This window comes from Cyclospora cayetanensis, unplaced genomic scaffold (genome assembly GCF_002999335.1).
Source record: "Cyclospora cayetanensis isolate NF1_C8 unplaced genomic scaffold, CcayRef3 CcayRef3_contig_52, whole genome shotgun sequence".
Lineage (NCBI taxonomy): Eukaryota > Apicomplexa > Conoidasida > Eucoccidiorida > Eimeriidae > Cyclospora > Cyclospora cayetanensis.
Window position 1 is genome coordinate 116,015 of NW_020312503.1, and position 15,064 is coordinate 131,078.

Below are 15,064 nucleotides of genomic sequence, written 5' to 3' on the forward strand. Positions count from 1 at the left end.
CTCACGGGCAGCGTGCAGCAGCCTTCCCAGGAGACATGTGCCTTCTATCCCTTCAGCTGCTGCACATCTGCTGCACATCTGCTGCACATCTGCTGCGCATCTGCTGCGGGGGAGACAGGGGGAGGAGGAACGTCATGCACCGCACCGTCGAAGTGTATGCGGTCTGTGTTTTGCAGCCACTTGCTGCAATTCTTCTTACCCGCGGTGTCTACTGCTCTAGAAAGCCTTGGCGGGGAAGGCTGCTGGCCTCATCTCCCGCTTGTTCACTCGCTTGCCTTGGGTCGATTCTCTTCCGCGGAGTCTGCCCTCCTCTCCTGCGAATGTCTTCTCAGACTGACGGTAAGAAAGCCGTCTTGCTTGCGCCTTTCCTCTCAGCCAGCTTGTCACTGGGGTTGCTTTGCGGGGGGGGGCAGTACACATGTAGCCTCGACGCGTTTGGCAGCCCTTCCTCTTTTCGCGGGTGCTGCTGCGGCTCTGCGCTACAGGCTGCATGCAAAGACAGCGCACTCGGATACCTCTACTTCATGCTCGCCCACGCGTCTCTGCACCGGCGCGACTTCGCTGCAGCTCCCCAGCACCTTCTCAATGCTCACGAACCGCTAGATCACTGCCTCTTCAGGCCGTGCCCACACTGCCTGCTCCATTCTCTTCGCCAGCAGCAGCAAGAAGACGCAGGTTCGTGCTGCGCTTCTTACCCATTCACGCCTTGTTGCAGCGGATGCACAGCGCACTCCCTTGCAGCTACCCCACACTGGCACGAAGAGCTTCGAAGGAAGCTCGAAACGCCTCTCGCCACCACCAAGACGCATGCGTGCTCTCTGTGCTGCAGATATACGCGACTGCCTGCGCATGCGCAGCAGCAGCACATGCAGCAGGAAAGACGAACTCTTTCGGCTCCGTCGCTTTCTACACGCTCACGTTGGACGCATTTTCATGCTGCTCGGAAAGACTCCTGCACCTATTCGTGCTGAGCTGCAGCAGCTGCTCGACGCCTGCAGGATGGCGGGAGAAGCTCGATTTCTGCTGCTGTTGCAGCATCAACAGCAACAACAGCAGCAACAAGAGCAGCCGCAAGCACAAGACAAATTGCAATACCTTGAAACAAGGCAAAAACAGGCAGAGCAGCGGCTGAAGCAGATGCGCATCTCGCTGAATAAGCGTTTCTGTCTGCACATCTCTCCAGAGGACCTACTAGAGTGTTTGGCAGCAAAGGGTAACAGTGCTGCCTCCACAGCACATCTTGAGCGCCTCTCGTCTCTCGTTGCAGAGAACGAGTATCCAAGCGCCTCCGAAGGGGGGCTGTCGCATGCAGATGCAGGCACCGCCGCTGCAGAACTGCAGGAAGTTACCCTATTGCATGGTTTTCTCAGACAGCTTCATGGGCAACTCACAGTACCTCCTTACAGAGGAGCATGTGACAGCAGCGCAGACACCCCAGATGGCAGTCCTCTGCGCAGCCGTGGCATAAACAGCCCATCCGCGGGGAGCAGCCGCAGTGCCTTCAGCAGCAACAGCACAAACAGCTCCTGGCTGGAAGGCTGCTCGCTCCAAGTGCTTGATCTGCGGGGGTCCAAGGCGAAGACAATCCCAGAGGAGGCAGCTGTTCTCTTGCTGCAGCGTCTTGGATGCTGTATCAGCAAGCACAGTATGCTGGTGCAGCAGCAGCAGCAGCAGCAGCAGCCCTCGACTGGCATCCTGAGGAGGAGGCACCCCAATTATGCCCCTGCAAGCAGCAGCAGCAGCAGCGACGGAGCGGAGTCTCGCCTCCAGCAGCAGAGGGGGCAGCAGCGGCCTCCTCCAGCAGCTGCCATCGGCCTTGCGAATGGCGTATCAGCGCTCCAGAATCCTTCTACCCCGACCGACAGGAGTAGCAAAGATGCCTTATCCCCATTGGCTTCTGAGGCAGCTGGCTGCAAGGACAGTAACTCCAGGTGCACTGAGCTCGCAAGACACTGACACCCTAGCCGTCCGATGCGATAGAGCTTTCCTGAGAAGCTCGAAGAGCCGTGTGCTTGCCACACACACATACACGCCTTGCGGGTAAGGCTGCTGTTGTTGCAGGTTCCGCATTGTCGTACTCTTAGGATCTGGCGCTGAGCTAGCCTCGAAAAGAAAAACGAGCGCTCGAACGGGGGCAGAAGACACTCAGGAAATCCCGGAGGAAGCGGCCTTCCGCGGTCTGCTGCAACGTAACATCACCGGTCCGTTTTCGCTGGCGATGAGATACTGATTGTGCTGCCGTTCCGCTCTCTACAGCTAGCTGCTGCTCCCTACAGCTGGCTGCTGCTTGCGGAGTGTGCTGGTTAGCCCCATGCACACCCTGTGTCGGTTGCACTCGCCTGAGCTCCCGTCTCGCCACAATGGATGTCGCGGCTTCGAGAGACTCCCTGTGTTGCATGTGCAGGCGTGCTGCTGCTGGAGGGAGGGACGTTCGCGCTGGCAGCTGCAGCTACAGGAGCAGATCTGCTGCACCAGAAGGCCCTGCATGCACTGCCTGCCGCTTGGAGCGGTGGTGGGAGCAGCAAGGACGAGTCCGCTGTGGCTGCTGCGTACAGCAGCTGCACCGATGCAGCAGCAGCAGCGCCAACGGAGGACGAGAGTGCAGCCGCACGCGGCTTCTCGAAAAGCACAGGGATCTTCGCCGAATGGGCTATAGGCCTTGGCAAACGCGCTAAAGATTCCTTTCTGGATGCTAGGGGAGCTACAAAATGCGTCACAGAGAAAGCAGCACGACGAAGGAGCCCGCAGACTATGAGGCCTCTGCCGCTACACGCACAAGCCAGTGGCATGCAGCGGAAAGACCAGCAGCAGCAGCAAGCTCACCGGCTTGTGCAACTGCAGCAGCTGCAGCACCAGCAGCAGCAGATCTTGCACCAGAAGGAGCAGGCAAAGTCAGAGTCACAGCAGCAGCAGCAGCAGCAGCAGCAAGGCCATCCACCGCTAGAGATAGATCGCCATAAATATGCTGTCCGACTCGTTCCGCGTGCAAGCCCTTCTTCACCGACTGCTTCTGTGCGCGAGGACCTCCCTGCAAGCCGCCAGGTTCCTGCCCTCTCATTTCTGCTGACGCTGCTGGGGGGCGACTCGCCGCAGCAGCAGCAGCCGCAAGGAGTCCAAGGAGCCGACTCCCCAGTGCCTCTGCAACGTCGGCGCCAGACTGCCCAGTCCTCGAGTGCAGGGGCAGCAGGCTCTAGCCAGCCGGAACGTGGATCAGCAGCAGCAGCTGCTGCTGCAGAGCTGCGCTGGAACGCCGCTGGAAGCTCTCTCCGCAGAGACATCGCCGCTTCGGGCGAGAAGCAAATGCTGCTAGTGCAGCAGATTTTAGAACGCCTTGAGACCACCGCAAATCAGAAGGAGCCCGTAGCGCCACAACAAGCAGAGCAACAACAAAAACAGCAGCAGCATCTTCGCCGGCCTGCAGGAAGAGGCACGAGTCTTATTGTTTTTCCCCTCCAGGAGACTGCCAGCGCAGGATTTCAGAGGCGCATGCAGCTCCCCAGCAGTGGCGGCAGCAGCAGGCCCATTGTGAGCGTACGGAAGCCCCTGCCAATTCGATCCATGCGGCAGAGGCGGCTGGCTAGTGGTGCCGCCTCAAGACTTCAGCTCTCGCCTCGTCACGCAGCAGCAGCAGCAGGCACTGCCCTTCGGGCTCCATGGGCAGCCATGCGTCGGTGCAGGAGCAGCAGCAGCAGCCTTGCTGGGGATGTGCGCAACAGCGGCAGCAAAAAGCTTGTAGCAGGATGCAATTTCAATGGAGAGTCCATGTCTTTGCGCGGGCAGCGTAAGAGTGCAGCAAGGGTATTGATGCAGCCTCCATCAGGACCCTTGTCCGAATGCGAAGCCAAACAGCAGCAGCAGCAACAACACCCAAGACTTTTTAGGAGGCGGAGCATGCTTCCCTCCTCCCCGGCTGTAGCAGAAGTGCGAAATAGCGACTCATGAAAAAGGTGCTATCGGAGGGTGTAGGGAAATGGTAGCTACGCAGAAAGAGCTCCTGATTGCGCCTGTGCGAGGCAGCAGCAGCAAGGCAGGCGGAAGAAACTTAAGAGCAACAAGTGCAGTTGCCGCTCGCCTATGCAGTAGTGGCTGCTCGCTTTGATCGTTTTAAAATATCTGAGTCAAAGGCGCTGCTGTACGCACAGCTTGGGAGGCAGTAGCAGCAGCAGTACCGACGACTGCTCTCTGCTCTGCCACCTCCCGTCCTCTCTCGCGCTCTCTCTCTTTGCAGTGTTGCCAGTGTTTGTATCAGCTAAAGCAATGTCTGCTTCCTTTTAGCTTGGTAGTACTGGATCGATCCTTAAGACCCCTTAACATGGCTCCCCGCCCCCTCCTCAGCAGCACCCGCTTCTTCCTTTCCCCCCTTACCACCAGCAGCAGTAGGGGCCACAGCCGGCTTGCAAGTGTGTCTATGCACCGACCAGTCAGCTTGCTGGCACTCCTTGGAGCAGTAGGCCTCGAAGCGGCAGCGGCTACAGCGTTTAGTTGCCTGAGACACTCATAGGAGCTCGGCTATAGAGTCCGCAGCTTCTCCCTGACGCCGCGAACTAACCATAAGTCGCCCCCAATGTAGCAATAGGACAACTTTTTAGTGCACAATTAGCTACGCCAGCCAGCCACATATCCCGGTGGGCTTGGCTGCCACTAGCCCCACACCCTCCCTGCCCCCACAGCTCCAATCCAGTACTGACCAGAGAGCAGGCGGTACCAGCTGGCTTTTTGTGAGGCCAATAAAACAGGCATGAAGAAGCTGCTTTTCGCTGGCCGCTGTCATTTCGTGGCAAAGTGTGACATACCTTGCGGCCGCATCGCCTGCACTTGGCGATGACCATCTCTATTTTTGCTTGTATTACGTCTGCTATGCCACGTAGCGCCTGCTGCTGATCTTCAGTCCTGTTGCTGCAAAGGTGCCTTCTTGCTGTGGCGGCTAGAGCCTCCCACTCGTGGCTGTGCTCTTGCAGCAGATGCTCTCGCATTTCGGGTTGCTGTAGCAGCAACACCAGGATTCCAGGCACGAATAGTCGGCCATTATCAGAGCACCACATAAAAATGTGCGGACAGTGCTCTAGGGTTCGCACTCTCTCCCTTTGGCTCCCCTGTTAAGCCGGTGCTGAGCTCTGGGCGAAAGGTCTTTAGCAACCGTCATTTAGGCCATACCACAGAAATCAAAAGGGCACTCTTGGGAGTAGTGAAAAGGCTGCCGGTGCAACCCAGAGACAGCTCCTGAAGAAACGGATTGTAGTGGAGATATCGGAAAGAAGCAAAGAGCGAGGCACACGGGGTGGTGAAAAGGCTGCAGTTGTCGAGAAGCGGCGTAGTGGAGCCGAGAGAGCAAGACGCAAGGGTCTAGAGAAAATGAACGCGATGCCAACTTGGGAAGACGGAATGTGGACGTGCAGCAGAGAATTGCAAAGAAACGCACGCACTTCTAAATATCGGTGCAAATCTCTGAGTGGAGGAATTTGGTCGTATAGCACTTCGTTCAGGTGCCTCCTAAGCTGCAAGCAGTAGCACTCACACACGGTTCTGCAGCGGCTGCTCTTCCCGAGCTGTGATACGCGTGCAGTCGATATCTGCTGTGCGCCCCACCGCAGATGACCGTAGAAAGGCCCCTCCCCAGAAGCAGCGGCAAGCTGACTGGTGACACCTGCATCAGCAGCAGCGGCCCCCCTGTCTCCGGCCACTACAAAGAGAACAGACTTTTACCCTTAGGAGGTTTTCCTTTCTGAAGTTCGTCAGTTCGTAGCTGCACAGAGAAGACGCCCACAGCAGGTGCTGTTGTTGATTCCAGCTGTTGCAGTTACTTTATCTATCCCATGCCACTATTTCTGTTGCGAAAAGAAGGACTCATATTGGACCGCACCGTTGTCTGCAATCCGGATCCATAATAAGTCCGTAAATAGTCAGCCACACCTAAAAGGACATGCCCATTAGCGCCCTCAGTCGGTTCTCAGTCGCAGTCGCAGTGGCGGCTATCAGTAGTTCGCGTGGTGATTCCTCCACCATGGGGAATGCTGGTAGGGAGCTACAGCTTCATCGGCAGCGGCGTCAGCCACAAAGCAGCACAACAAACCATCAGGCGCAACAAAAGCTCTAGGACTTACTTGCGCTTCTGCTTTGCTGATCCGCACATCCCCTCGCTCAACAGTCTTCCAGCTGAAAAATGCAGCAACAGCATCAGCAGCAGCCAAACTGGCGGCAAATGATCCCCATTGGTGCTTGTCTACGTCTCCTCGATGCCCTTCAGCATCATCGACACCGGAAGCCGCAATAAGACAGACAACAGTGGCGACCCTAGTACAGGGATAGCAGGCAACGCTGGGGCATACTGCTGTTCCTCATATACTTCATGCTCTCCCGTGGAGGTCTGTCGTCTCCATGGCTGGTGCTCCAAAAGAGCAATAAGCGTCAAGAGGACATCTACGGCAGCATTCAAGATGCGGAAGGAGGCACTGTTGCCTGACGCAGCTACCGCTAGTGCCACTCCTGCACTTGTGCGTGGTGCTGCGCAGCTGACAGGGTTTGTTTGCTCCATCGCCACTCATGCTGTGGCGGCTTCTTACCGTACTGATCCAGCATAAGGGTCATGATTGTCATTTGAAGGCTTTTGCGGTTGTCAAAAATGAAGCGTAGCAACGTGAGCGCGCACATTTCAGCGGCGAAGGAAGCTTCTGACTCCTGTCGTTCCTGGAGATCGGATAAATCCTCAGGTGTTCTCTTCGCAGCAGCGAGTGGTGCTGCTTCCAAAGCCGCTGATCTTCTCCCGAAATCTGCAGCAGTAGATGTCTTGCTGCACCGCCCATAAACACACGCAGCCAGCAAGCCGATAGATGGCGCGGAGTCAATCTGGACCTGCAACAGCAAGGCTAGCGGCACTGAAGACCACACGCCATATTGTGAGGGTAGACCCAACACGGACACGACAACAGAAGAGCAGTGGCAACAGCAGCAGCAACTGTAACTGCCGATTTGGCAGCTTTTCCTTTTGCTACTGCTGTAGTTGCAACAGAGCACACCGCAGCAGCAACTTCTGCAGCTTCCTGTTGCAGTACTCCACAAGGTCCGGCAGCTGCGCATCCGCAGCGTGAGCCGCAGCCGAGTGAAAAAGCAGTGTCTCCAAGATGGAGGCGAGGAGACCTTCATGGTACACCTGAACAGAAGAGCCACAGGCCATTTTGCAGAGTATCTACGGCGACGCTTGCGCAGTTCAAAGGCCTCAACCAGCAGATCGGTGCAACGGCAGCACCAGCTGTAAGAGGACGGCAACGGGCCTACTGGGAGGTACGCTGTGACAGATGAGAGATTTGCGGTTCCCCGGAGGAGCGGTAGGACTTTTTCTTTCCACACATCCAAAGTAATTAACTCTTCAATCAGCACGCTAACCTGAAAAGGAGGCACCGCGAGACGAACAGTATTTTGCGAGGGTATCAGGACCGCCAGCAACAGCGGCGGCGACACCAAGTTCAGGACACGGAGTTTAGCGTTTTCACATACCGAAGCAGACTGTACAAGCCTTGCAGCCTCAGACTGTGTTTAAGGCACAGTTTTGTGTCGCAGCGTGGTCATCATTATTAACCGCATTAACGACTGCAGCTGACCTTGCCTGCCTCACAAAACAGCCGCTGTGTCTTTTCTGGGCCCCCATTCACAGCCTCCTCATGAAGCAGTACAGAAAGACGCTCCAACGCAGCGTGCTGCTGGAGCCACCTGTGCATTCACCCTAACAGGCTCCTAGAGTCTACCGCAGCTGCCACTGCCACTTACGATGCATGTGCCACAATCTGGCTCCTTGCGTAGCCTCGGCCACAATGCAGCATAGAAAAAGGCATGCGAGATGAGTGCTGAGATATTCATCGGTACTTACTTAGCCACAGCCCCTGAGGCCCGTAACAGAAATATGTGGCTCGCAGTAAAGATCATTTGGCAAACCAGGTAATATAAACACATCAACGTATATGCGCATGCACACAAAGTAAGGTGGTTAACTAGAAAGATGTCTTGATGTTCATGCATATATGTGTATATACAGATAAACTACCAGATTAATGGAAGGGTGTGTCCGCATTCGTTGACTCGAAAATACCGCTAGGGAGGTAATTCATCAAAAGACATAGAAAACAAACGAGCTACTCGAACTTTTACGAGTGCCGTTTTTAATTGCTGCAGTGCTATGTACGCAGAGGGTGGCTTTGTACGCCCCTCACAGACCGTTTCTACTGCAAAGATAATGGTAAATATCAAAAAAATTCGACTATAATTGAGGAAATAACTACTGTATAAGATAATGCACAAGTGTGAACTTAAATAGCTGCATGATGCCAAGGCATACACGGAATATATACAATATAGGGAATATATTCTAACTAGAGACTATTTTGAAATTGTGCAGAGGCGTCTTTTGCCCCTCACTCTTTGCTTCCGATGCTCTCCAAAGGAAACTTCTGCAGTTTGGAGATCAGGGGCTCCGCAATATCTTCATTGCCTCTCCCAACCGACAGTAAGCGCGTGCAGCACTCTGTTGCAGTTGTGGTCATTTTTGACGGCACTTGGAGTGGCTGCAGCCTTTGATGAGAAAGGGGAAGGAACACGTGTCTCTGCCTTCTTTTGGCTTGCTTTCAAGCTCTGAGGCAACGAGTAGATCTGCTTGGTGATTCGGTGCTGCTTCACCAATGTGCAGACGTGGGCGTCCAGATGTACAGGCCCCCGTGAATCAGCACCTCCACGCGGGTGGCTACCGCCGGTGCTGCACACATTTGGATCACTAATATTGATGATGCTGTATTGCGACACAGTTACCCATGCTCTTCAGGGCCATCGCATAAGTAGCTCCCTTGCTTCCTTTGCCTGTGTTTCCTTCCCTTTATATTGGGCAGCACAGCTCTCTGCGTTCTGTTTAATAGAGTTTTTGTCATTTGATCTCTTGATCCCCTTGTGCTTTTCAGCTGCTACTCGCGCTGTAGCGCCTCTGCCTACCACTCCGTTTCCTCTGCCTCCTATTCCTCTCCTCTTGCAGGTGCAATGTCTCCGTGCATATACTTCAGAAGCTTCATGAGGAGCTTTGTGGAGATACAATGGAGTGGTGCTGCGGTCAGAAATCCCCACAGCGCTATGCGCAAGCGACTCCTTGTCAACACGGGGTTTGCGCGCTGCCTTCAATTCACCCCAGAAGTTGAATACAATCCAAACTAAACTAAAACATACTCTACCTGCTATGACTTTATCCTTTAGAGCTATGTATTTTGACAAACTATGCACAAAGAATGTAAATTTATACTCGTATTCAATGAAATGCTTGGGGTCTTCCTTCGCAGGGCGTGACGTTCGACAGCCTCTAAAGAGCGCAAAGTGCAGCAACAGCTGCGGCATATCGAGCGTCTCCGACAGCCGAAGAGGCGAAATTGGACCTGAAATTGATTTTTGGAAGTACAGTGCATAAAAATTGCCTGACGACAGCACGACGATTTCGACACAGCAGAACACACTAGCTGGACTTCTCAACGCCTGCAGTAGCCGCCTCCTCAGCAAGGGCACGGCTTCCTTCTGTGCAGCTCGCAAATTACTGCGGAACTACCTGCTCCTTACTACGATGTGAGACGGCTTCCATTTTATAGTTTTTTTGCTCTTATCAGCTGTCTCCTTGGATTTTATTCTCAGGACGTGTGTAGGCACCCCACATGAAGATCTGCTGTGACCCCGCGAAGTGTTGCGGCTATGAAAGGAATCCGTCAGTTCATGACATATGCATCTTTTAGGTTCGTACCGCAGAGACGATTATTTCCACGTGTCTTCACGCTATATTCTTTATCGATGGCTCACCTTGGGAGTGCCGCGCCGCCCAATTACATGCCAGGCGTCTGTCGGGAGGACCCTCATGCGTGCATCGTTTTAGGAGGTGGCTGCTTTTGGGGTCTAGAGATGCTCTTTAGAGAGCACTTTAGATCCAAGCTGCTAAGTACGCAAGTGGGCTACGCAGGAGGCCACACACAAAACCCTACATACGAAGACGTCTGCTCGGGTACCACTGGTCACTTTGAGGCCTTACGAGTTTGCTATTTCACTGACAAAACCACCCCTGAAGAAATACTCGAGTTTTTCTGGTCAGTTCATGACCCGACAACAAAAGACAGGTACATCTGCACGTGGGCAGTCAGCAGAGGCTAAGCTGTCTCATGCGTACGGAGATTTGTAGGTGGCCGTTGATGGTGCCTCTCTAGACGGTACCACTAATACAAAGGTGCCACATAAGGGTCTTAAAGCCGACCTGCTCAAAAAGGGGGCCCTGAGGGAAGCGACAAAGAGAGTGGCTGGCGTCCGACACACGGGGGCTGACGCAGACAAGTGTACGAGATTGAAGGAAGTGTTCAGCAGATGGTGGCACGCAGACGCACGCAGTTAGAGGGAGAGCGGAAAGAGCAGAAACTACGGGCGCAGGGTGAAGCAGCTGCCAGCTCTGATTTACAGCAGCGTTTTGGCCTGGAGATTAGGGTGTTCGTGCGAACTGCACGAGGGCGCACTCATCAGGCTGATAACTAGAAGGGGGCAATGGACGAATCAAAGGGGTAGATAGGGTGATCGAAGCGGTTGCAACTTAGAAAACGCATCCGCCTTCCAGCGGTGCTCGTGTAAGGGGAAACCTTCCCTTTGTGAAGGCGTAAAACACGGTTCACAGAAGCGGGGTTGATTTAGGGGGCGCAGACAGCACAATCTTCGGAAATTTCAGCAATTGGACTGCTTTTAAATGTTGCCTAGCATCACACGGTGAGGTGTGTGTGTGTGTGTGTGTGCGCATCCACCTGTGGCGTTTTGCCGTCGTCAGACAAGGACCAGATGTAGGACCACAATATCGTTCTGCTGTCTGTGTAAGTTCTCCCGAGGAGCAGGCAGCAGCAGAAAAGGTCTTCTCCTTAATGGAGGAGAAATGGGGGAAGCCTCTGCAGACACAAATACTTCAGGGCAAATGCGCATTCTGGCCGGCAGAGACAAAGCACCAGCTGTATCTGGAAAAACATCCGGGGGGCTACTGCACCCATAGAAACCATTTTACCAAAGGCAACAAAACCTAGAGACGGAGTATCTTGGCCTCCTCTCCGCACCCTCGAAATATTTTCACCACTTCAACTGTTGCTTGTGCCTTCTTCTTCCGTGCTTTGCCCTCCTCTACCCGCATGCAACTTTTTCAGTGCCTCTGACTTTGCTTCGGCAAATCAAGGGGGAACAGGGCAGTCGCTCACCAAGTTGGCCTCCTGATGCGAAGACTCTGCACTCAACATGCGATGGGCAGTAGAAAACACATGATCGATATGATGTTTCCTGGATTCCAACCAGGAAGGCATGCTTTTCATGCATCGCAGCTTCAGAACTTCCACGATTGCAGAATGCAGCTTCTCACAAAGTGAGTGTTGGCTTCAAAGCCTTTTGCTATACAGGACTTTTGGTTATTATTGCACAAAGTGGAAAGCTGAGGGCTCAGAATTATGTTGGTTGCCTTAGACAGGGGAAGTGCAGAACTCTTCTGGCGTAAAAGTCACATTATTTTGGGGACTAGTGTTTGGCGTTTAAAGCCTTTCGCAGTTCGAGACTTTTGGCTATCAATGACCACTGAAGATAGTAATACTCAAATAGAAGATGGCTGCTTAGGTTTTACAGGAAGATAGGTAGTATAATATAAGGGCCGATACCACAGGCTCCCCAGGGTGCATAATACTAATGCGGCTTAAGCGGCTCTGCGGGCAGTTGAACGCCCCTGCAGGTAGACTGATGAAGTCAGCTGCTGCCTTTTAAAATTGCTACTGAGGAATTTGTAATTGGCAGGGCTACTGCCGTAGCGCTGCAAAACAACATAAACGAAGCCCAGCGACAGTGCAGATCCAGCTTGTCAGTGGCACCCATAACAGACAGCACCAACTGGTACCAGGCGAGAGAAGCGAAGCGATGCACCTACAATATCGCAAGTTCAGATACCAGATATTTTTGTGGCATTCACCCGCCCGCTTCCGACAAAAGGAAGGGCTAGATGCAGTAGCCAAGTATAGCCCTCTCGGTCTTGACGAAAGATGCAGTTTTAACAGCCACCCCAAACTCAGAAGTGACGGATGCTACTGTTGCATCTCGTAATGGAAAGACGATTAGCAAGGGAGCAGATGCATAACAAATGGATGCCTTGCAACCCAACGGGCTCACGGAAAGCGCATCACTTCCCAAAGCCGCTCCCACTTTTATGCGCGTCCTCCCCTGGCAGCCAAAGTTTCCCGACTGCCCCCGCCACTGGAGCCCCTCGCAGCCGACCCCTTGGGCGCCACCCTGCAGCCAATGCGCCGTTCACTGTGGCTGCCCACTTGATGCTGATGTCTACTCCATTTTCACCTATCAGCGCAGCTCGTTGCTGCCAGCACGAAGGGATATACGCGGGGTTAGGCGGTGCCGCCGCGTGTGTGCTGTGTGCACTTACTCTTACGAGCAGGCCCCCCCTCGAAAAGCAAAAATGCAGCGGCAGCGCACCGTGCTCGCCATGCGAGAAACAACTACCGTGAGCTGCAACTGACTCCTTCTGCCCCCTAGGCACGGAACAGACTGTCAACCACTGCCCATACACCCAACAGCGCACCACTAATCAGGCCTGCCCAAAACTTTTCTCCAGCGCAACCCCAGCAGGATGAAGTACCCCTAGGGTAGCACGAGCGCCCCCGTACTACGCCTCTTCCAACGCTCATCGCTCCTCTACCAGAAGCTCTACCCGGTGGCTCTCGCATACTCTGCCATCTAGACAAGTTTGTGCGTTAAAAACTACAAGCCGCCGCAAAAAAGGCAAAACTTGCAAATAAAGCAGTTCCCCCGCATTTCTGCAAACGGGTGGTTTATAAGCACGCATCCTCCACCACCACAGCAGCAAGAAAAACCAACCATCAGCACAGCCCTAAACATCCTGCGCACAACCCCTGTCAGCAGCACGCCTCCACACACACACAGCAGCAGCAGAAAACCCCCTAGTTCCTGCTAGACGTGTAGCAGTCAGCAGAAGTCCATCTACCTGCAAGGCGAGAAGGCATTATATTTATGCAGCGTCTTGGGCAGCAGTGGCAGCGGCAGAGAAAAGAACCTTCGGCAGTCTCTCTCTTCCTTCTTTGCGGACTGCGGAGGAGAGGAGCCCCCAGCCTCGCTCCTCCCGGTGACGTTCCACCCCGCGATCGACAATTTCATGAAAAATTCATAAGGATGCCTCTGGAAGGCGCGTGGGGTGAGCACACAGCAGCCGTCTCTTTCCCAGCGTGTTCTCGCGTGCTATTACTCCCTTCTCCTCGCCTACCGTTGCACAAGAGAAATCTGAGAGGCTATGTGAAGACTGCGAGGGGGCCAGCCGGAGGAGGGCTGTCGTGTCTCAACCAAGCACCCCGACAAGCTGCAGAACCGCCACGGAGCACGGCGAGGCATGGAGTGGCAGTGATGGTGGATGTTGTGTGTAGAGCTTCCTAGGGTGCGCGACACAGCACACACCACACCTTCCTAGTGTCGTCGTTCGAGACACCGCGCCACGAAGAAGCAACACGGCTAGCAGCTCTGGGAGGAGTAGTAGTAGACTCCCTAATTGCTTCCGGGTGGTCTACCCATGGCAAGGGGGTCTCTGTCTTTTTTGCCTCGGCATCCTCCAAGCACGACGGCGCCGTCGGGGTGTCGCGGCGCTCCAGCGTTTGTCTGCGTACTTGCCCTTCAATCTGCCTACGCCTGTGCACGCCGCCTTCTCCCCTCCCCTCTCCCCCCTCTGCCCTGTCGCTCGTCGCATTGCCACGATGAACAGGCGAGGTAGGGGAGAAGAAAAGGAGAGGCACGGGAGCACAAGCAGCTGAGAGGAGGAGCAGCGTACATACACCACCATCCAGACACGGCCCGGAGCGCGCACGACAACACACCGAGGCTTCCCTGTGCATGCAGACAGACCAAAGCCCCCTTTCCTCCTCTCAAGGCTGCCCAGCATGGCAACACTGGCCCTGAGACGGGAGGAGAGGTCCTGCTGGGGAGAAGGGATCTGGCAGAGCGACATACGTCTCGGAAACTCCTTCGCGCCTGTGCCCCCTCCCCCCAGCAGCCCTCACCATGAACAGAACAACCCACCCCCTCTCTCTTATAGCATAATAAACCACTCAGAGGCGTTTTTTGTTTCGATTATTTTCCTGACGCATCATACTGAACACGCAGGGCGAGAGAGAGGACATAAAACGGTCGGCCTGATCGTATTTCGTCTTTGAGGAATCGCAGTTCGCACACGTGTCATATTATGCTGGCAGTCTCCACCGTCGCGCCAAGATATTCGCATTTCGTGAGACAACCGGCCACCCCCACTCTCTATGCCGCCATCTCCCCGCTGTCTAGAGGCGTGTGTGTGCGCAACGCACTGAGGGAGGAGGAGGCCCCTCGAGTGTACAGACAGGCCTCCTGAGGATGACTGAAAAGCATGCGGCTTCATGCATTCAAATCCTCCTCCTCCCCCCGCCCTTTTGATGGATTGGGCTCCACTCCACAACGGCCCTCTAGACAAGCGCTCCGCAGCCGCTGCACGTAATACTTCTTAACGCTTCGAAGGAAGAGAGATGCCGCTTCAGATCCTTTCTCTGCCGCCGCTGCCACGCTGCTGCTGCCTCTTCCTGTGCAAGCAAGAAACGCCTCAGGAGCCACCCACAGCAGCAAAACCAGCGAGACGCGATCCGCAAGAAGAAGCACCACACAGCCTAGGAGTGACCGCAAGGCCAAAAGCGACAAAATGGAGAAGAGGCGCGCTAGAAGACGGCGTAGGTAGGTGAAGAAGAAGGACGGGGAAGAACAAGGGGAAGATGGGAGAAGGGCAGTAGTTTTGCGCCTATAGACCGATGATAAAATACGCAGTGCACGTGTCGTGTGTGCCAGTGTGTGTCAAGAGGCCTCGATAATAGAAGCACGAATATCCGTCTACATGAACCGCCGAACAACCGCTGGTACCACTTTGATGATGCCGCCGTCGCAGCTCTGGCTGCCGTTCCTGTTGTCGCTACCCCTACTACACCTGAAGGCCAACAACGAGGCAAGCAGATAAAGCACC

At 54.6% G+C, this 15,064-nt stretch overlaps 2 protein-coding genes across 2 annotated transcripts; one reads left to right on the forward strand and one right to left on the reverse strand.

Moving 5' to 3' along the window:
• Nucleotides 1-4,544: 4,544 nt before the first annotated feature.
• LOC34618674 lies at nucleotides 4,545-7,171 on the reverse strand. Its single transcript, XM_026334886.1, has 8 exons — nucleotides 7,012-7,171; nucleotides 6,960-6,973; nucleotides 6,561-6,783; nucleotides 6,327-6,417; nucleotides 6,027-6,291; nucleotides 5,856-5,910; nucleotides 5,424-5,680; nucleotides 4,545-4,982 (listed from the first exon to the last, which is right to left on the reverse strand). The coding sequence occupies exons 1-8, from the start codon at nucleotides 7,169-7,171 to the stop codon at nucleotides 4,545-4,547; spliced, it is 1,503 nt and encodes a 500-aa protein (XP_026190671.1).
• A 2,633-nt stretch (nucleotides 7,172-9,804) lies between these two features.
• On the forward strand, nucleotides 9,805-11,060 carry LOC113146709 (probable peptide methionine sulfoxide reductase). Its single transcript, XM_026334887.1, has 2 exons — nucleotides 9,805-10,124; nucleotides 10,814-11,060. Exons 1-2 carry the CDS (start codon nucleotides 9,805-9,807, stop codon nucleotides 11,058-11,060), a joined length of 567 nt encoding a protein of 188 aa, XP_026190672.1.
• Nucleotides 11,061-15,064: the final 4,004 nt, after the last annotated feature.